This window comes from Buteo buteo, chromosome 21 (genome assembly GCF_964188355.1).
Source record: "Buteo buteo chromosome 21, bButBut1.hap1.1, whole genome shotgun sequence".
Taxonomy (NCBI): domain Eukaryota; kingdom Metazoa; phylum Chordata; class Aves; order Accipitriformes; family Accipitridae; genus Buteo; species Buteo buteo.
In genome coordinates, this window is record NC_134191.1 from 12,481,291 (window position 1) to 12,504,442 (window position 23,152).

Below are 23,152 nucleotides of genomic sequence, written 5' to 3' on the forward strand. Positions count from 1 at the left end.
ACAACAGTTTCATGTGGCTCAGCATGCTCTTAGTCTGAAATCCTACTGGTCTATATCACTACCATATCTTTTGGTTAAAACTCAGACAGTTGTAGCAGAAGTAAAAGAGCAGAAAAGGTTCAGTAGTATAAAATTTTAAATTGCTGTTGTTTTTCCCAAATTAAGTTTTAACAAAAACTATTAAGTAATAAAACAATCTCTCCTGAAGATTGGTGAAGAAGGCAGAAAACAGGTGTGCCAATATTCTTTTTAAAAATTGGATGAAGGCACTGAAAAATAGTAAGCATAAGGCAGACAGATTGATTAGTGAGAATGAAATAAAGAAATACTCACCTCCGCCATTTTTGTAGCAGAGATACGGAAACCGCCAGACGTTGCCTAAACCAATAAATCCACCAGCCACAGACAGCAGAAAGTCAATCTTGCTCGCCCACTTCTCCCGCTGGGGCGGCTTTCCTTCTGCTTCATCCTCAGGCCGTGTCCCCGGGCTCTTGCCAGGGGAAGGTTTGAGGATGTCCTTGTGGAAATCTTTCAAGCACTGAAGCTTTTCCTTTGTTGCCATATTTCTGCTTTCTACACAGAGAAAAAAAAGAAAACAACTCTGGGTTTATTAAACAGTCTAATGTTAGAGCTCTCTAATACTGCAAGAGCTGTTTAACCAAACTCATTCCATAAAAACCAGTGCTGTTTAACAAGCTGAGATATGAAAATACATCTGCTGCCTTCACTGACCAGGAAAGACAAACCACCCCTGGACTCTACGGTCACCTCTCTGCAGCCAATGCAATGTAGAGGATAGCAAAGGTTTGACACCGCTGCCTACCTGCTGGCTGCACACAAAAGGTGTATAAAGACTGCACACTGCATCGGCATCAGCAAATGGTGTTACCAAGCAAGTGTCTCATGCTGTTTTCATGCCCATAATAAGGTATAAATCACTCCATCTGATTCCTTCTCAAACATTTAAGTGAAATACAGCAGAATAGTAAATCTCACCTTTCCAGATAAAACCCATTCCTCTATTTCCCAATAACCTGAACCATCCTGAATCATTTATTGCTTGCAATTTCCTTTCCCTGAAGTATTATAAAGCTTTCAGAAAACGATACATTCATAAAAACTGGAATGGAAAGTCATTTGTTCTAATCAACCTGCAGGAACTGAAGGAATCTTTTCAGTTTATTCCATTTTCATAACTGCACTGTTTTCCCTTGACATCAATAAAGGGACAAAAATAAACCTTTACATTCAATTATTGTCTTATATGCACCTACGCAATTGAACAGTTTGCCAAGAATGATGGCTCCTTAGTTAATTAAAAAGTCAGTGGCATGAGTCACCCGATACAAAACCCGAAGCATATTAAATCATAGCTGGTTTTATAATTTATGATGTTCAAAATCATTGATTGTGTAAAAATAATAATAGAAAGAATTACTCTAACAAGTGCCTTTTTATCGAGGATTTCCTAATGAAAACAATTTAGGAATAACTTGTAGCTTTTATGTTAACTCAGATCTCAGGCATAAGAGGCCAATTCATTCCCCACATAACTCAAGTGACTTTAGCTGGATCTGACCAGTTATTTTTGCTTAGTGTTTTGATACTGAAAAGCACGTGAAATTTTCACCAGAACCAGGCAAACCAGCAAGTTTATTCCAGACCACAACCATTCCCTGCTTGTACATGTCATTATGGGTGCACAGTCATAAAAAAGTCATGCTACAGATTATCCCATTTGATAGCTGCAATCCTCCCTCATACCTGCTCGCTGGTTTTGATCTCTAACCTGATTTAGCTTGTGGCAGTGACCTGAAACTTGAGTTGACATTAGCTCTGCAGGAAGTTTTTAGTCCGAACATGACTTTGAGATAGATATGCATCACTGTACCCGTAAATCTTTCCATTCACCACGGAAAGTTTCAGAAGGCTAACATTTTCACAAACCACAGCAGCTCGATATTCGCCCCACTGACATATTGGTGGCCTTTGCAAACCAGGTATTGCGACAGCAGTCACCTATCAGGCCATGATCTAAAAAGGGACTTTAATCTTCGCAATGCTAATCATTACCACTTTCTACTGCTTTTTAAAAAAGGCCACTGCTGACTGCACAGAGGTGGTATGAACAACTGCAATACCTCCTGGTCAACAGCAGAGAGAGCTCATAGAAGGAGAAAGTTAATCACAGGGTGATGGATCGTCATCACCCACTGTAGGGGTATGAGGGCAGGACACATATTCCTCTACAGTATCTCCTATTGGTTGCTGTTAGAGACGTGGAATGAGACAAAGTAGTGTAGTAACTGAATAAAAATGGTAGGGCCAGCTCTATAACAGCCTTTAGGCATCTAGTTGCTTTGGGGAATTAATTCACAATAGCTAACTTGTGTTGCTAGTATCATGCATGGAGATTATGGACGTCCCTCCAAGAGGGATTCACACTAGCCTTAACCTCCCTGGGACAGCCGCATCTCACCCCAAGCCCCAAACAGGTACCACCCTGCATCATCCCCTGGAGTCATCTCTTGCAGGAGGAAAAAAAAAAAAGTAGGTCCAACTGCTTTTCTTCAAAGAGGTACCTACAAGGTGGTTGAGGTCTTGCTCTCACTGCAGCAGCAACCAGGCATGGAGAAAGCCCAATTTCACTTTCTTTTGCTATTTGTACTGCTTGAATCCCTATCTTTCGTCTTGCAGGAGAATGTCATAACCATCAGGCAACAGGCTATTCTGGGCTGAGGAATGGAGGGCATTCGGACCATCTCTCATGGAAGCTGTTCTTCACACGGGTTATTGACACACTCATCAACGGAGGAAGAAAGTGTGCAAAAGAGAGAGTAACTCACACCTAGTGTTTAGGATACGCTCTTGTTTTTCAGACCATTTTTCGGTGAACTGCTGGGACAGCCATAAACCTGCTTAACGGCACAGAGATATGTAGATTTATAGATCCCTGCGGGATTAAGGTTTGAAATAGGACCTTAACTGCTCCCCATGGGGACTGATACTGGAAATACCCCGAAACAGAACACTGAGCACACGGGCTACCTTTATGTCAAAAAAATGAGGGGACCTACAGCCATTGGCCATCTCTGAGACTAAAAGCACTTCCAGGATTGCAATTTTTTGCCATCTACTTTTATCTTGTGACACAGAGTTCTTTATTTTTCTGTCAGCTCTAGTCTTCTTGCCTGTGGATTTACTTTGGCCCAGGTGTCACTCAGTTCTACCCAGCGTTTGGAAGCCTGACCAACTGATTGCATTCTGTAAACCCTAACTTTCCCTGGGACAAGGTGATCACCCTGTGGTTTATCCCAATTACTTGCACACAAAGTGTGAAACAGTGCTTTTTCAGACTCCTACTTTGTAACTGCATGGGACTGCATTTTAAAAAGGGATTTCTAATTTGTCTTAAGACACCCCAAACTAATGGCCATGCTTGAAAACCTAATTACTGAGTGTAAGTTTTTTTTCAGCCATAGCTGGAGTGTGAAGATGGATTGTGATCTTTCCCTTAGCCCACAGATGACAAATCCTCAAGGTCACGCATGCTTTTGGGGTGGCCGTTTCACCATACAGGTGCCAGGAGATGGACCACCACAACTCTGTTGCAAGTCACCAGCTCTCACCAGTGGGGCACAGTACAGTACCTATCCAATGCCTGCACAAAATTAGTAACAGCCCAGTTTTACTGTGTATCTCTTATCTAGTCTTGCTAAAATCCCGACTGTGCTTCGACGGCCGGCAGCTGTGGCTGGCAGGCACGTACCGTCAACCAGTACCATAGGAATTGACGCTAAGCGGCCACCTGGGACTGCAGTCCCAGCCCATGTCACGTTCAAGGCATGTCGGATTTATCCCCCTTTGCTGCCAACCATTGGTGTCCACCCAGTCATTCCCAATTACAGGAACTGTCTACAAAGGCTGCAAGGGTGGGGGGTACGGGCGATTCTCCTTGGCAAAGAAAAGCCAAGAAAATCAAGTTTGTTTAGTGAAAGGCATTGTCTTTTTCCTTAATGGGGTTCGAGTTTCATTTCCTTTAGTTATGTCCCACTGGGTGAGGTTAAAATGGCTCTTAAGGGAAATAGTCTGACAGAGATGCTGAAACAATATGTTGTCACCGCCCAGGTCAGAACCAGAGAATAATAGGTTATTTTTACTGTATCACTTAGTGGGGATGGTATCCGAGATCTAAGTCCATCTGACTCCCCCAAGGAAATAGATTGTAAGAAAATGCTCTTACGACCACATAGTCCAAAAGGAGCGATCCAAGTCTGAGGCATATGTCTGCCTCCCGGAGACATATGTCTGCCTTCCAGGAGCCACATCTGCCTGTGAGAGTACCCCCTCCAGGAAGCTTCGGGTGGCCCCAGGAAGCTCTGGCTTCATCTGATGAACTTAATACGGATAAATAAAAAGCAGCAGTCAAGCTTGCCGTTTACAGTGCGCTACCAGGCTGAGTCCAGCCAAACAGCTAAAGCCTGATTCAGAAGTAAGGGGAGAAAGGATCCGGACTGGGCCAGGGCCAGGATCTGCTCTCTCGTACATTGGTATAAGCCCTAATTAACTGAGGAGGAAGTTATCGATTGTCAAACTGATGGTGGTAAAATGTGAAAAAATAGAATGAGGGAGCAAGCACGGGTGCTTTGCGCTTCTCAAGCATCTGCTCCCTGGTGCGGCCAGGAGCACCACAAGGGCTCCTCTCCTTCTGCAGGAGAATCGTGCGGCTGCCCCTTGTGCCTAGTGCACAAATTTCCTCATGTGAAATACCGCTGCAATAACCCAAGCTCTCTTGCTGTCCCCCATGACTGACTAGTCTTTGGTGTACAGCTGAAAATACCAAAAGATTAGCCATAAGCAGAGCACTTTCACAGCCAACCCGGCTTGGGCCATCAACTGTGCTACAGCTATCACGTCTTTGCACGTACAGCCTGCACCTCAGATAACCCATACCCTTTAAAAAATACTGGCATTGAAATGTAATCCTTCGTAACATGCAAAAAATGAGTGGTAGGGGAAGGAGGAGGCACTGGGCAAAGGGATCAGACGATGAGAGATGCAGATGGGGGAAGGCCACCAGTGTGGACAGGACCTGCTGATTGTCAGAACATACACAACTCACATTACTGCTGAACCACTAACTTTTTTTGACAGACAACCCATGGATTACACATCTGAAAATACACTGTTCGATTTCTGCTTTGGGGTTACAGTAATGATCCACTCCAAGCTTCTTATAGCCAGAGAAAGGTGACCAATGCCAGCTAACACCTTCCAGGAGTAGCCCCAAGGACAAATTCATCGTGGATGCTACCTCACTTAATTAATAGTCTTTAAAAATCAAGTCTTCAAAACAATGGTTTTCCAAATGCTGATGGAAACACAAAAATCAAAGTCCGCCTGTACACACAGATATGTATTTGTAAATATTTACGCATGCTAAAATGCATGCCCTGTCTTGTGTCTGAAGATCAGAAACCACAGCAAAGGAGCTACTTCTTTTGCAGTCAACGCATATAAGCTTTGAATAGGGATTCAACATACTGAATTGGTGACTAGAATCATAGCTCAACATTTGTTTTCTAGCGCCTTCTTCCATTAGAAAACTAAAAGCGAAGTACATACTCTTGAGTGTCTCTGACCTTGATGGGAATGCTGCCTGAGGAATGACTGTACGGCTGTACTGCTGATTTTATGGACTGGTTTTGCAGCCTACTACCACTACTTTTGCTTTCAAGGACCCCTTTCTACTAAGTTCAGCCCATGCAGACTTATGTCTTGAGCTTTTCAGTGCTCTCTCCTCCTCTTCTGTCTCAATGGCTTTTGAAAGACATCTGTTTATCACATTATAGCTAATTTTTCTAACCCTACTTAAGCTCTGCCTCTTTAGACATTATTATGTCTCCTATTTTTCTGCCTTTTTTTTTCTTTTGTATCTTGGAAATCGAAGTCAACCTCCCTTAAAAAACAGAGCTTTCCTAGATCTGCCAATCTATTTGTGGGTTGGTTCTTTTTATATTAGTATTATTTTATATTCATATTCATGAATATTTCAAAATTAGCTGCCCTTATTGCTGAATCAGAGCTGCTCTTCAAGTAAGCAGCTTCCACTCTCATTGAGAGCAATGGAAAAGCTGCTATTGATTTCAACAGTAGTAGGATCAGGTCCCGAATAAAACTGCATTTATTATGTTTGGCTCATTTCCTAGGATTACTTGGAACTTTGAAAGCTGTAATTCTTGATGTTGACAGCTTTCCCTCCCTCCCAGAGCAGTGTGGTTAAGCCAATCAATACATGATTAAAATAAACAGCCCCTTGATCAAACTTATGGCTTTAGTGCAACTCTTTCTGATCTGCAGAAGAAAAAGCCTTTATGTTTGGCAGCCCTCGAGGCCACACCAGTATCCAAAGAGCACCTGACTTCATTTATCGTCTTTAACTCATATCCAAGCTCTTTCTGCTTCATTGAACAAGATACCTATGTTTTCTGAAAAATAATACCACTCCCTTTATTGCACACATTGCCTCTCTTCTTCTTAAAAATGCCTCTAAAAATTCCCTGAACTACATCTCACTGTTCTCTTTGTCTTTAATGGACTCCTCTTTGTCTGATTACTTTTCCCTGCTTATGGGTAGTTATTTAAACATCTATCCATTTGTCCTTTCTTCTTTCTCAGCTTCCCTCCAACTTTCACCATCTCCCTTCTCACTTCTTCATTGTTTCCTTTTCTTTCACTATGACACTTTTTTTAGTCTTCTAAGATAGACTGGAAAATCTGCTACTGAACATTTTCTAGGAGCAAAATGCACTCCTTTATAAAGCTGAAGTCTATTCTGAAAGGAAAGCCCAGGGCTTAATGCAATTTCTTTTTCATCAGTTGTGGTCTGGACAAAAGGTATCTTTTTTTCCCCACATGCTTTTTTCTCTCTGGTGTTTCCATTCATGCTCTTCAAATGCTTCATATAGGTACCATGCCACAGCACAGAGCTGTTACAAAATCCTGCATCTTTGCTTAGATTTCAGCAGCAGAAAATCTGCAGTCACGTAATACTCTAGATGCTCATTTTGTTCTACTTATTTATGTGAAAGAACAAAGCAGTTACCACTAAACCCAGAAGGGGAGGAAATTAAAAACTCCTTTCCCGTTGTGTGGGGTGGAAAGGAGGAGGAAGAATATCCACAAACTCCAATGGATTTCAGAGGGAACATGACCCTGACCCTAAACACAGGGGCTGAAGCAAATATGATGCTTCCCAGCCTCAACAGGATGGAGCCTGATTCCCCAGGGAGATGGCCCAGGGCAGCCCTGGCCCCCGCAGCAGTCAGCGAGGAAGAGCATGGGATGCAGCGAAGCAGAGGACTGGCACACTGCATCACACTGGTTATGACTCCATCCTACGGAAATCCTCTGTGGGCACAGTGCCTCCTGTATCCCAGTGAGAAACCAAGCGTTCTGCACAGGAGAGCAGTGGTCCTCCTGCTCTGTCCCCTCTTCAAAGAAGAAAGCCCAGGGGCAACTCTTGCAAAGAGGACCTCAGGGAAGGAGAGCGTGAAAGCAAGGGTTGACAGAGGCAGGGAGAATGAAGGGAAACTGCTCATCCCCTCTACACCGTACTGGTAATTATGTGTGGGAGAGCATCCAGTTAACACTTGGTTTTCTTCACATGAAGCCAACTGCTGACCTAATTTAATGCCTCCAGGTGTGCCAGCTAACAGCCTCCTGGCTGTCAACAGGCTGGAAAGAAGCACAACCTCCCTGCTGCCTTCCCTGCATGCTCCCTCTGCTGTACCAGCTCCCCCATTGTGAAAGTGAAATAACATTAATTCACTGGGTAACACCACCTCTAGAGGCCTTCTCTTTAAGAGAGGGCCCTTACAAAATGCAGGGGTATATCCAAGTGGTGTGGCAAGATGATGGCTTTCCAAGCCAGATGGGCATTGTCGAAGAAGATTCAATGAGCTGTGCACATCCTCGACTCTTCAGCCACCTTGTATCCTGCAGCTATACAACTTTTGACCAAAGGAAGTAGCTTTTTCATATTCCGTTTTCCATTCTGAAGGTCTGCTGTTGAGTGGATTGCAATTCTCTAGCAAGTCTTCGTGTCAGTTAAACTAGTTCTACTGCCACAAATGAACCACATCAAAATCTGTGAGAGGTGTCCCTCATCCTGCTATAAAAAAGACAAAAGGCTTAAAGCCCACAAAGCTTATGAACTTGAATAGTCAGTGGTGTGCATTGTGCCTATTGAATTTTTTGCATGTGATTAATAACATATTGATTCTATGTGACACATCTGCAAGGCAATTACAACGCATGTTTATGTCAGACAGCAATCTCTGTGCCATGATAACAGAGCAGTGCCCTAGTGCAGGGAAGAGAAACAATAAAGTAGCCATTTAGTGAAACAAATGTGCAATAAAAAGTATGAATTCATTATTTCAAAGTAATTTTTTCTTCGGGATAAATCAGTCTACCCTCACCTGTTTTTTCAACTAATTCTAAACTTAGCCTTAAACTTACTGAGTTTACCAATGCTAGTGTTCAGGGCTTTCTCGTAATTGAAGATTACTGTATTTTTTCAGTATGTTTTCCAACTAAGTAAAAAACAGATATAACATTACATGTTTTTGGAAAAACAAGTGGAGTTTTCCATACCCACTAATGGCTTTGATCAGCTTTGTAAGCAGGCTGTTGCCATACCTGCCTAGGCCACCTCCACACAAAGATGAAGTTGTGTTTTTATTGCCTCTATCTATTCATCTTAAACAATAACTGAGGACAGATTTCTATGCCACCTGTGGCAGCTGTTTAAACATGTCATATAGTACCTTATTCCCACAAATCTAGATCCCAATGCCATCAGTGGAGAACGATCCTTTCTTCTTCTTTGTTCCCGTGCCCCATCTGCATAACACTTGGGTTTTTTTCTAGAATACATTAATGGAAGGAAGAGTTGTCCTACACAGCACCATGGGTGGAAAACGGCCAGCCAACCTGTACTACGAAAACAGCTATTACACGCACACGATCAGCAGCGTTAGCCCCATTACAGGGCTATAAAGTCTGAGAAGGTTACGAAGCCCTGAGGACAGAGCCATGAGCTCTACAACTTAATGATAAAAGTGAGCTACTTTTGATTTCAGTCTTGACGTCTCCTCCATGCTGGCAGTAATTATCAGCAAAAGTATGATTCAGTGACGGAAATGAGCTGTAGACTTTTAAGATGTGGAACTAAGGTGGACCGACGACCCTTGCCGCCGAACCACGGTATTCGGGTGACTACGGTGCTCGGCCAAGGCACGACTGCTCACAGGCCTTCAGCCATCAGAGATTTCCTAAGGACCCTGAGGTTTAATGTACTGTTGTTGTTTTCTTTCCTTCAAGAAAAAAACTGAACAGAAACTTTAAGCATATGAAGTTTCACACAGGAAATGAAATCGAAACTACTGATACAGCAGAGGAAAACGGAGCGCGGGGGGGGTCTGCAGAGGATATGCCAAAAGAAGAAGTGGCAAAGTTGATGAACAAGCTCACAGAGAGTGCAACTCTGCAAAACAGGTCAGCGAACTGTAGACTTCCACGCACAAAAAAAAGCAAAGCTGTGTAGACTCTATTTGCTTTCATGCAGCTGGTGCCAGGTGCTGGCTTGCACGGCTGGACACTGGCATGTTTTGTTTAATCCCAGAACAGCCTTGGCTCAGTCTCCAGCTGCAGCTCCGTCCTCTGAGCTTCCACGGCTGGCCAGAGCTACCCACCGTGCTCCTGGAGGGCATTTCAGAAAGAATACCACTATGTCCTACAGGCCTCTCAATGGGCATTATTTGATCAAAAATTTGGTCTTGTACCCATCCGTTTTGAAGGTCTGAGTTGGAAGTAAAACCTTCAGTATTGACCACTAAACCAATCTGCTTTTAAATACCACATGATTCATGTTGATTCCCAATCAGAGGTGTATTTTCAGTTCACTTTTGCCACAGACCTCTAACATCAGCTTTCATAGATGGAGAGCTGCGCTCATTTTTATGTCAAGAGATATGAAAATCAAATAGCACCAGAACAAATACTTCACTTCTCCAAGGAAACTAGCACATAAACCACTTCTGCATACCGCAGTCTGCAAAGTGCAGAGCACACACCAAGCACAAACAAAACCCTGATCCCACACACTACTTGGACAAAAGCCCCACTGAATTCACCCTGGAATAGCTGCCTCCGAAGGGAATTTTTTAAGAGTGAGGCTGATTCCAATACAAGAAACAAGTATCCTACCTTTATACCAGTGTCAACCCCACAGGGTACAGGTACTTGCTTTTTTGCACGTAAGAATCCCCAAATATAGCATGACAATATATGAACAGCCTGAGTATTTTTCTCTATCTCTTATCTTTTCAAACAAACACCAGCTGATGGTTTTCATTACAGGTTGCTTTTATAGTCCTAGCCTGACTACTGTAAACTTAACCTACTCCTGTTGACAAGTTCGGAGATGCAGTTCACACAGCTGAACAGTTGAGAACCTGCCTTAGCGCAATTTCACCTAAGCGAACATGCTTATACTAGATACCAATGTGGCACATTAACCTTTAACATTTCATCACAACTACAACTGTTTTTCATGATGGTGGGTTTCTTTTTTGGTGTACAAAATTACAGACAGGTGGGAAACTGTTTGCAGTTCCACCATAAATGATGGGTACATGACAAACAGCTGAGAGAGATAGCCATCAAACCATTCCATATGTAAACTAACGGCAGAAAGCAAGAGAACTTCCTTTGGTTTACTCTTCTGGATTTTTGTAAGGAAGTGGCATGCATACAAGAGCCACATGAACTTCTGATAGTTTTGCAGAAGGACAAACCTAGGTGATTCAAAGTCAGATGTATTGCCTTAAATTCCTCATGTAAATATTATCTGTTTATTAAATTTGACTTGTCATCTATACCTTGGGTACTGCAGGAAGAGTGGAGGAGAAGGGACCTTCAACCCTCCTAAGCAACAGTATCTTCTGCTACAGTATTCCCTCTAACATGGTGCAACAGCTTTTTCACATTTGAAAGAGCAACCTTCTACATCATGTAAGGAGGATCTGTATGAGGAGAGAGAACTGACATGGTTACAGAAAAGGGAGGGCAGCAATCACTAGAAGAAGTATATGAAAGCAAGTCTGTCCTGTTAAATCTTGATTTTAGAATCCTGCCTTGCATAAAAAGGGGAAACAAAGGCTTTTGGTTGCTGATATTTAGTCTTTCCTCAATCCACTACCGTAGCCCCATTTATAAACTTTACTTTTGACAGACCCTGATGGGAAATAAAGTGTCTGCATAAGCAATATACTGCTTGCTGATAAAGGAGAGATATGGAGAAAAATCATCTTATCTTGGCAGACTTTAAAGAGCAACCCTATAAAACTATTCCCATGTTTCTTTTTCCTAGCAAGGGAGTTTGTTTGGTTTTTTTTTTCTATAATAGCTAGATCATCGCTGAAAATTCCCTAGACTGATATGGTGAATCTGAGTGTGGTTTTGCTTTGTTTCAGCATAATTAAAATAACATTATACTGACAAAGGGTGTTTTTTGGCTAGCATATGGGCCAAATCATGAAAATTTGCTACCCGATAGAGCTCGCAGATGCCCCCCTGCACGTCCAAAGCTCTTTGGCAGACAGCTGCAGGGCTGGGAAGGCGTTTAGCTGAGGAGCAGATGCTCTGTGCGGCATTAACTCCCTCATGTGGTTACAGCCGCATGAGGAAACCAGCTCGTAATGGCAGAGCGAGGGCAATTGGTGACTCGCTAAATCCTAAATACCCCAAAGCTATCTTCAAGGCTGCTAGAGAATGGAGTTTGTAACCTGAAGGGAAAAAAGCTGATCTTTACTTTTTAAATACTTATCGTCTTGATATAATTATGCATCAAACTCTTCAACTGATAACTTCAATTGGCACTTAATGAAGATTTGAAGAGATCTCAAATGAAATCCTGGTAAAAATTCCAACTAATTTCAGAGATGCCCAAATTTCACCTAGTAATCTCATCTGATGCTTCCATTTACATATGATCCCATACAAGTAAAAAGCACTGTAACTTCACTGACCTTCAGGAGGTCGCTCCTGTTCCATGCTGGTATGAATGAGAGTGACTCCAACAGGGAGTGAGGAGTTAGTGACACACACAGCACCATGGCTGAATCAGAACAGGAACTGGGTATTAAACTGAACCATAAAATAATCTAGGTTAGAAGGGAATTCTGGAGGTCATGTAGCCCAGCCTCTTGCTCACAGAAGGGCCAATGCCAAAATCAGACTGGTTTGCTGATGGCCTTATCTGATCAAGCTCTGAAAACCTCCAAGAGTGGAGACCGTATGATCCCTGTGCAACCCATCCCACTGCTTCACTCCTCTCAGGGTGAACATTTTTTCCTTATAACCAATCTGAATTTCCCTATCGGACAAAGAAAGAAGACGAGGAGGAAAAGGGAGAGGAGGATTAACACAAAATGACAAGACAATACCGAATGGAAGGCTCAATCTTCATATTCCAATATTGCACACATATAACACAAGCAGTTGGAAAGACAAAGATACAGAGGGGGTGTGTGGTGAGTGACAAATGGGTAAGCTCCAGGTTAAGTACAAAATAAGCAATAGTCCCTGATGGCAGCATATCAGAGGATACTCATTTTACTGTCAGAGTAAAAACATATTCCCTTAAGAAACCAAAGAAGAAACCCTACTGAATGTTACAATGCATGCCAAGCAATTATTGCTTTCCACAATGTATCCTGTGACTCACTGTGCCACAATAAATTGGCATATGGTGCTCATTCAGGGTATATAACTCACACATTTGCAATGGCTCTAAAGAGCTAATAGTTACTTGGACTGTAGTTAATCTGGGGGGGTTTAATTTCCCCACGGCAATGCAATAAATGTCATGCTTATTATTGTATTATTATTATTTTAAAAAGAATAAAATAATGGTTTTAGTGGCAGGCAAGTGTCATTAACGCCTGAAATCTCTTGTATGCTAGGGAAATCAATTCAGACAACGTCTGGCATGCGAAAGCACATAAATAATTGGTAAATACTACCTGCGGTCTTCTGGGTCCAGATTTGCGTGATGCCAAGAGCAATCAACTCCTTTTTGGCTGCAAAGGATAGGAGGGCACTCAATACCTTGCAGAAGGCACTCAGTACCTGGCAAAAATCAAGCTTTCTGTGTGCCAGCACCCCATGAAAGAGCAAACCCTGAACCAGAAATGGTTCTCTTCTCTTACAAGGGAAGGCAACCTCCTAGAGAGACACAGTCAGCTCTCCATAAGGTGCCAAATACTCCCCCTGCCTGGGAAAGGTGCACCCCTCTTAAAAACCAGCTCTAACTCTCTTATCAAAGGAGACAAAAAGAAAAACCCAAAGCATCTGTCTTTCAGCGAGTCTGCCGAAGAGCAGAAGTAGACTAGAAATCCAGTTTTTATCATTAATAAGACATCAGAGATGCCTAAAAGCAGGGACTGAGCAGCAGCAGAAGAAACTGTGTGCGATTACAAGAAAATTTATCTCCCGTAATCAAGATTACTCAAATGAGTCCAGGCTACACCATGACTTGTGAATACCACCGAGAGAATATGGCTTCGGAGTGCTAAAGGAGCTTTCCACCATACCAAGGTGACTTAATGGGGCAAAAAGTCCTATATAGGCAAGGTCTACCTAACACTTGTATACATTGATACAAGTCCACTGAAGCCAGTGCTATTCACTAGCAAAAGTGGATCAGTAAGATAGAAGTGCACGACTGGGATTTTGCCCACGTAGGGACTCAGAGCTACAGCAGAAGTGCCATGGGTTTCAAGGTCAGCAGGACTGATTCCTGAAAAAGGACGTCTGACTTTTTGATACTGTTTACACAATGATAAAGCAATAGCAATGCTATTGGAATCAACAAAGCTATGCTGGAGTCAATCAGTTGAGAATTAGATCCTGAATCTGTGTGTCTCTGCAGCTAATTTCACAGGTATTAAACAACACTAACATCTCAAAATGTGACTTGGAAGGAAAAACATAAACAAACATCTCAGCCTACAGCTCTATTGCTCCCTGATCCCCGAGGAGGCAATTATTCCCTTGGTGGTGTTCTGTATGGGCCAAATACAATGATTGCCAATACAAATATTTTGTCCTGGGTTTTTGCTTTATAAAATGTAAATTTGTACTGTGTGGCCTCAGGTGTTTTCTTCAGTGCTTAACACAACACGTTCCAAATGGTGATCGGGGAGCATGGCCATGACCTTAGCATGAACAGCAATGGTGAATAACCATCTGCTCTGCCTAGTTCCTCACCTTGAATCTCCTGAACTGTTCATGTGGAAGACAGCTGAAATTGTGCCTGAACCAAGACTACCAGGGTCTGCACTCTTTTATTGTTATTCTGTAGATTCTTTGCTAGTGCTCACAAAATATTCTCCATCTCCTCAGAAATATCTTTGTTTTATTAACATGTTTGAGCATCTCGCTCACCTACCTTCCTCTAGGAATGTACTTGAAAGTACAAAAGTAGGTAAAACTTAAGTAGGGCTCAGACCTTTTTACAATCAAAAGTCATATTCATCTATGTAGAAATGTCAAAGTCTTCATTTCACCGAAGGAGATAAAACCAGCATTTAGGCAATAATGACCTCCTCAACACAAAGACCCTCCCTCCAGAGAAGGAAATGCTGCCTTTGTCCTGATCCCATACAATCGTTCTCTTGTTGGTTAATTCATGACAGTGTTAGCTAGATTTTCATTATAGGGTATTATTTGTAGCTGCTGTTTTCATGAAGCAGCTGTAATAAACAAGTGAGATTTATGTTCCTTTTTAAATTGCTTGAAATAATTAGCATTGTTAAATTTAGACTGAAAGAACCTACTGATTTCTCTATTTTTTAAAATAAATACAGAAGCTACAAACACCACCAGTCAGGCTTGGGCCAGAACAGTCTGCGCTCCATATACTCTCCGAAATATGTTTTAGATGCGGATATAATCTAAGTTCTCCAAACAACCTTTTAAACGTAAATGATGGTTGTGCTGAATTGTTTTAACAACCGCACTGTGTGTTATTCTTCTCCAACCTAAACTCAGGCAGGACTTCTTTTTATTCCTATTCTGGTCTATACAGGTGCAAATGGGCACCCTGGATCTGGATCACACTGGTAAGCTCAATGGAAAGTCGGACCAAAACCGAGACCCAGACCCGGATCAGAATTTTGCAGCTGACTTCCTAGCTTGATGATTTATACTGCATCCAACTATTATAAAAGCCCTGACCCATGTCAGGCATTCAAATACCAAACTCGGAGCTTGTGGTTTGCTCTCATCTCTGCATCATTTACTTTTTCCACTCATTCCCCCTTAACCACAGCTTGCTGTATTGACACTCCAGATACTTAATTAAAATAAGTAAACACGATGCCCTCCCCAGCCCAATTTGGCCAGTTCACAGCTACTGCTGCATTTCGCAGCCTGATCCAACAAACCTGCTTCATGACAGCACCGAACAAACAACCTCTAAAAAGCTTTTCACTCATAGGGGTTTTTTGTTTGTTTGGTTGGTCAGTTTTGTGATTCATCAGCCTTACGGTATTTTTCTTGGTGCGGGTGCCGCCATCCTGGCAGTCCAGGTTTCCTCAGTGCAATGGGAAAGACAAGATGAAATACCAGGGGCCGTGACAGAACTTAGCCTTAATGGTTCTACAAGAGGGGACTGATGTTGAGCAGACGTTTGGCTAACTATCACTCCAGAAGAGGTGAGGAAAAGATGATTTGCTGTGGGAAAGACCACATCGTGGCATGCATAGGAGGGATACAGCAACAATATACTAACTATATAACGAGAAAAGGTACAAAATGAAGACAAGGAGGTGGCTAAACCTGTCAGTTTTTACATTATGAACTTTTATAACTAGAGGAAAGAAAAGTTAGGGAAGGTATGCAAACAAGTATGATGGAGCTGGGAAACGAGTCTGGAGTAATGTGCAGAAGTCAGTTGTAATAGGTATCAAAACATAAAATTGTAAGTACTTCTTTGCTCTATATATGATAAAACAGTAACAACTTCTACATAAATGATAAAATCCCAAGGCATTAAACTAAATACATAGGCATACTGTCTTAAATCATTCGTGAGTAAGATAAGTAAGTGGCATGCAATGGGATGGGGATTTAGTGCTAGGAAGTATAAAGCCCTGCATCTCAGGAGAGCTGTGACATTGCCTGAGAAGCAGCTAGCTGCAAAGCTGTGAATCCAGGAAAGACCTAAAGGTGATTGCAGGTAAGATTAGCCAAGTAATACAGTTTCTCTCTGTGATGCTACTGAGTGATGCAGGAGAAGTGTCAAAAGCTAAGCTATTTCTGGATGTGTACATATGAAGGGATAATATGGAAATCTAAAGCATAATGCTATGTCAAAACAACCACAGTGGATATAGTATGAGCTGTTCAAGTCTCCACAGATTAGAAAGGAGATAGAAAAATGAAAGGAAATACAAATAAAGACAATAAAAATGATCGAAGGAGAGAGTAAGAGAGCTAAATTAATATGGTCTATAAATGAGGAGACTCCTGGGCTGAGATCCAGCTATAAATACCTTCAAGGTACTGTGTGTAGAGGAAGGTAATTAATCTAGCTCAAAAGACAGTAGGACAAGAAGCAACTGCTTGAATTTAGGAATGGAAAAATTCAGGATGTAGAATAAAAAAAAATTATTTGAAAAGACACATCTGCTCAACAGGGCAGACTCCCAAGGTGGTAGCCAAGGCATACTAACTGTATGCAACTGAGAACAAGTTGAATAAAAGGCTCTGGGAAATGCTGCAGTCACAGTTTTCTACAGTTCAAAGAGATCACCACAGACCAACTTACTGATCTTTTAGTGTCTTTATCAGTTATCTGAAATACTGCTCCTCTATTTAAAAACCAACCAAACAAAAAACCCAACACCCAAAGCTATACATCCACGTAGTGACAATACATCCATGCCAGAGCTCAGAAATGGGAGTGTGCAGCTCTCCGACGTGCAACACAGGTAATGGCAAACCTCTCTAACTCTCTTCTGGCTATTCAGTGGTGCGTGCAACGTGAGTCTGCTGGGTGCTGGGCAGGACATTGTCAGCAAGACAAAAACTGCTGAGCCAGCCAGCAGATTATTCCGAGTATCTCAACACCGAGGTCAAAGGCTGAAGTGGGAACTACTTCTTGTGATACTCGTGGTCTTCCCCAGCCTTGTGTTAAGAGATCCTGCGCCGAAGCTTTCAATGTCACTGCATAAATTATGTACTTTGATTTATGATTAGTTGAAAACCAACACTAGCTGTATTTAACAATCCTCAGGAGCTCTAAAATACACCTGCATTAAGAAAATAAAATAAAAATCCCCAAACATTTGCAACAGGCCTTAAAATTTTCAATGACAAATGTGTATACACAAACGTGAGGAATATAAAACCCAGGTACGATTATACCCCCCCTTAAACATATCCCATCCCAACTGCACTCACCAATCGGGACTTCTGTCCCCTCCTCAATGTAGATGGGCAGTGGTGATTCCTCCATAGGATGAGGCACTGATGGAAAGTAATGAATTGTGGTAGTATTTGTCGCAAAGTGACTACAAAAGATGGTCCCTTTCTTATCATTACAACTACATATGGCTGGTTACTGTCACACAGAGTCCTTTCTCAAAGGGGTCACCTCCTGTCACGGTGACCCATCCAAGTCACAGCCCTGAGGGGTTGATCCCCACCGAGCGTTCACTGCCACAGGAGTCAACTCCCTCTGAACAGGGCCTGGGAGAGGTCCCTGTCCTGGATGCTTCACGATCCTGCCATTTCGTTATAGCCTCGCTATTCCTCTCCCTGGAGTTTAGTTCTCTTTTGGAAACTCACACAGTTGAAGAAGCCAAGGGGAGCCAACGCACAGACAGGCACAAATAGAGTTATCGAGTCAAAGTCGTAACATGTCATGCACAGAACCAGAAGAGAGAGGCTCTGATGCTCAAAGCTCGCTGTTAGCTGTTGAAAAGCCACAGCAGGTGATGGAAGGCTGCACCGCAAATGGCCTCTGGACCACAAACTTTTCATTACTCATTCATTTTGGAGTACATGTACTGGACTTAGGAAGCTCCCGATCACTTGTTTGTGATACTGAAGTCTCCAGCCAAAACTCTTCAGATCTGCACTGCATGCTTATTCTGCAGTTCCCAGACACCATACAGTCACTGCTGTAGGGTTTGTCTGTTCGGGCTCTTCTCTGCTTGGGAGCTTCTTCCCCTAAGGGTGGTTTTGTTGCACTCTTTCCCATTTAAAATCTCTGGGAAGGATGTGCTTCACAGGCCTTTCAAGAGGTTTGAATTTCCGACACTAGAATGAAAAAATAGTGAGCTACAAATGTTGAAAATGGTCATAATCAAAAGCCTTCTGGATTTTTTCCTTCTCTGTTACCTTTTAAAAATGACGATGTATCTTCTGAAAGATACAAACTTTTAAGGTAGTCTCAGCTAGGATTCCAGCTGCAGGGAAGGACAATTCTTTGATCCTTTGTGAGGTATCCTTCACTTACTATTGGCTTTTTTTCTTTTTCTTTTTTTTTGAAAGATTGTCTTATGATATCCATAAAACCAGCCAAAGAACATTTGTGGTTTAAAGCTATTAAATAAAGCATCTTACAACGTTTCTGCTAGAAACACAACAAGAATAAAGTGTTTTCAACAGATGCTTGACTAGCAACGGGCTTAATATAAACCCCACACTGGTACTTTGCGAGATGCAAAGGGCTGCCAGTGCCCTGCCTTTACCTAAGCCCACCCCTCGCTCACATGGAAGATGAAGGGAAGCACAGGGGAGAGGAAGAGCAGAACACGGTTGCCTACAGAACTACCGTACAAGCCACAGAAATCATGGTCTACCAGGGCGCCTTGCGCAAGCCACTTTTATCTAGAAGCTGAACTAACATTCCAGCTCAACAATAGCAAAAAAACATTTGTTACCACATGGCGTTTTGCTACATATTAACCAGCCGTTGCTACGCAAGCATAATGGAGTGCTGCAATTCCGAGATATATGTTATTTTAAAAAAAAAAACAAATAATGTTGACTTATGGGAAATCAGCCTGAGGTGAGCGCTCGTGGGCTTGCCATGCCACTGGACGCAGTACATGCTTGGAAGTTATGCAAAGCGGGCCCTGCATTGGGAACAATGCAGTCGTTTTCCTTGCTAAGCTAATTTTGCAGTAAGGCAATGAGAGTCTTCATCTATGCAGCCCCTTAAAACATTTAATCAGATTTATTTACTAGGAAGAAATACCAGAGCAGAGCTTCCTATGCTACTCAAGAGTTTTCAAATATGAGATCTGCAAGCAAACCAGGTCACTAGATGGTGTGGAAAAAAATCTGTTGTATTTTTATGTCATGCAGCTTTCTTGGTCCCATGAAGAATACTGTACCGGGCTCACCCAGACCGAGCAGTCAGTCTGGAGTCAAATGCTTTCACAAAACATTTGCAACAGTATTCACCAATGGCTGGTGGCATCCACTCTTATTTTAATGGGTATCACCATAGGTTGTAGAAAAGGCCTGAAATACCTATAGGCTATTTGAGGCCAAATACGCATATACACACACTCTCTTACCCACACGTATACATGCACACACTAGTACACATGCACGCAAACAAATGGCTCTATAGGCAGAACTTGGATTTTGTAGGATCCAAGGCAGAGAAGCTGACTCTCGTCACGGGGTTTGGGAATCAAGGACTCTGGGGTGCTAAAACGAGCTCTCACTTACGGGTATCCTCTGTTTTGGGCAAACCGCTTTAACATTATCCCTCCAGGATTTACACACCAACATTATGGGCATGCTGCTTAAATGCCTGCAAAGTGCTTTGCAATGGTTTCTAAATTCTGCAGCGATATGCAGAGAAGAACTGCACAGATAGATTTAAGGTAACAGTTGCTGAGCATTATTATACAGCCTATTTTTACATGCTCTGTACTTGGTTTCTATATACAGATGGTAAATGTTCAGTATTTGAACATTTTAATGAGCTTTATAACCCTTTTGTAATTTCATAAACAAACATAAATAACACTTACATGAAGTAGAGTCTCTCCTGAATGGATTTTCTCTTCCTGTTTGGAAAAAAAAGAGAAAAAGAAAAGGCAAAAAAAATATTTTAAAGGAAAAACATGGGTCTAGCAAGATAAGTCAGACACGTTTCAATGTTATCATGCATGGTGTTTTCTGAATTTCATCAGTATGAACGTATATTTGAAGAACATCAAGACACTGAACGTAGCACTAATGCCAAAGCAGGAGATCATTTCTCACTTGTTTCATCCTATGTAAAACATCACAGAAAATTTGGCTATATCTGTCTCAAGAGCAAGGAATTTACATTGCGGCTTTGAAATAAAATGCAAATGCCATGTGATCTGAAGCAAAAAAAGGAAGAACTTTTAACTACATTCCAGCTCACTGATAAGCCCGTGGCTCGACGTACGGTTGCTCTCTTACCTACGGGCAGCCTGCCTACACCGACACCCTAAAGCAGGGCACTCCCGCTGTGTTTTGGCCCAGCGTAATCATTTTTCCACCGTGCTCAAGTACTGACTGCATTCAAACCCAGGTCAGGCAGGCACGGTAGCGAAGGTGTTCTTCAAGGCTGTGACCCTTGTGGGCAACAGAGAACCACAACAGGAAACCCAGTAACTGCTAAAAGGCACAAGACCTCCCAAGAGCCTGTGCGTCTCAACAGCCACCCTCTTGCAGCCGTGTGCCACCCGCCCTGCTGCCTCCCACCTAGAGCTGGCTGGCAGGACGTGGATTTGACTCGTGCTCCCCTTCCACCAGTCTAGCTGGTGGGTTTGGTGGATGCTCTTGGAGCAGGGGTTAGGGTCGGCAATGAGCGAGCGGCTTTTTGCCGGTGTAAACCTAGACACATTGAAAAAAATTTTAAAAAAATGAGAGAGACTGACATAAATACAGAAGATGCTGTAGGACACCAGCCACAGTGTCACAGATTGGCAGCATGGTAGCCCTTCCAATGGCAGCTTTGGGGTAAAAAAAGGACAATGAAGACTGGCAGTTTCACTTAATTTCTACCACATTACCTTACATCAATATTAGCTACCCTGTAAGCTATTTAAAGAGTATTGCCTAGATTTACATGCCTTGGGATGATACTTGGCTAGCACAAATCAATTAAATCCATGGCACTACAGCAGCTGGGGATTCAAGTAAATGCACATGTATGGAAGAAATTCAACAAATATTAAATTACTGCATTTTCATCCTCACACTTTTCTTCCAAATGCCAAGGACCCAATCCTGCAAGCAGCCCCCCCCGCCCCGAGTGGCACTAGAATAAACTTGAGTTCTGTGTATGGAGCACTTAGAGGACTGGACTCAGGATTACTTTAAAAAACATAAACCTGATCCATTCTGGTCACGTAAATTAAGTTAGTGATGAGAAGAAGTCGAAGGCACTAATCCTACTGGGTAATCTATTCAAAGCTGCACTTCTTAAATGATCTACAATTTATTAGTATGACCAATCAAATAAGCATTACTTGCAAAAGACTTTAACTACTGTGGCTTTCCCGTCTATTTTTGTGTGTTGTAATATGGTTAATTTAAAAGAAACAAATCAGCATAATCTTTTCAGAGTCATTTGCCAGCATGATTAAGTTGGTGCTAAGGGAACACTGCAGACACTTCCCTTACTGGTGGAACTGGCAACGTTGCCATTGGGTCAAAACTATGCGGCATTCGAAAACCTAGATGAGGTGAAATTAAAATAATTTGGGTTTGCTGCAGAGTCTTGAGGTGCATTGATGAAAATCGTGGGAGCATCACTGCCCGGGAAACATGGCAGCCTGCTGAAAGGCTTGCACCTCCGACTCTTTGGAAACACCCAGCCCACAGGACTTGGCTAGAAGCCAGTAAGATGTAGTCTTAGTTAGGCAGAGTATCGATTTAAGGAAAACTCATTGAAATACTTGCAACGATTAGCTGTAAGACAAGACCCTCCCCGAGGCTTTGCAAACAGAACTGTGCTCAGGCACAGGAGCTTTCCCAAGCACTGTGCAGCAAGAGTAAGCCAATCTGAAGTGTCTTCCTATTTTTCCAGGGCAATGTTGCACCTCTTTTCATACAGCATTTCACAGAGACTGAAGCCTCCTGCCACGGCCCCAACATTTCACCTCTGACGTTTAAGAAACCTCCAGGCAACCCACCCAAAAGCTACAAATTAGTCACTACCAACAAAGAGTAGCACGCCAAATTTTGCGCCTGGCTACAGCAAAGTAAAATAAAATAAAAATTGGTGGCATTTGAAGCATTCCAAATTTCTACGGGATTCTAGGCCAAGCTCCCTAAACAAACAACCCCCCCAGGATTTTGATCTAGCACTCCCAAGCATGCAATCATCTTCTCGGTACCTCCAAATATCACAGTGCCATCTGCAATCTCCTGCTTTTTGCAAAGTATGACAGAAAATAACCCTAACACGGCACGGTAAAAGAAGCAGGTTAATAAATTACAGCAAGAAGCGGCCTTTCCTCTCTCGGCCCTGGCCCTCAGGCTGGGGCTCTGGGTCCCGCCCCACCCGTGGGGCAGCCCTGGGACCCCACGGAGAGGGAAAGGTGTCTGTCGCCCTCCAGTGGGTGCAGCCTCAAAGCAGCCCAAACTGGGAGAGAGGTGGCAAGGGGGACAGGGAAGGTGAGAAGCCGGCAAATAGAGAGGAGAAAAAAAAAAAAAGAAAAAAAAGAAGAGGGAAAAAAAAAAGAAAAAAGAAAAGAAAAAAAAAACCAAAGCAGCAAAGAGACAGTTGGAGAGGAAACGCGAAGATGCTATCTCCGAAAGTGCCAAAAATAAAGTTTCCAGTGTCAGTTTAACGAGGGCAACAAAGACATCTTCCCGCCACACTCGTGCTTCAGCCTTGACTTACTCCAGACAAGGGATACCGTCCTGCTGCTGGCTGCCTCAACTGCTCACGCATTTTTGCTTTAAAAAACCCCCCAACAACCTTCAGGGGAATCTTTCCGTCATACTCGTGCAAAGGTAGGCAATGCCAAAAATCAGTCAGCTCGCCCAAACGCAGACCCAGAGGTAAACA

At 42.7% G+C, this 23,152-nt stretch overlaps 1 protein-coding gene across 10 annotated transcripts in view; it reads right to left on the reverse strand.

Annotated features, from left to right (window-relative positions):
* Positions 1–23,152, reverse strand: part of SLC6A6 (solute carrier family 6 member 6) — a 58,995-nt gene that overhangs the window by 34,093 nt on the left and 1,750 nt on the right. For 3 of the 10 annotated variants that reach the window (XM_075052892.1, XM_075052891.1, XM_075052888.1), the window contains exons 2-5: positions 20,130–20,165; positions 17,536–17,601; positions 13,092–13,148; positions 334–573 (exon numbers count right to left, since the gene is read on the reverse strand). In XM_075052892.1, coding sequence (XP_074908993.1) covers positions 334–573; positions 13,092–13,148; positions 17,536–17,590 — 352 coding nt within the window. In that variant the 5' untranslated portion in view covers positions 17,591–17,601; positions 20,130–20,165. Of the gene's footprint in view, positions 1–333; positions 574–10,946; positions 11,064–13,091; positions 13,149–17,535; positions 17,602–20,129; positions 20,166–23,152 lie in introns of those variants that run through there. The other 7 variants (XM_075052896.1, XM_075052894.1, XM_075052893.1 and 4 more) reach the window with 4 other exon arrangements.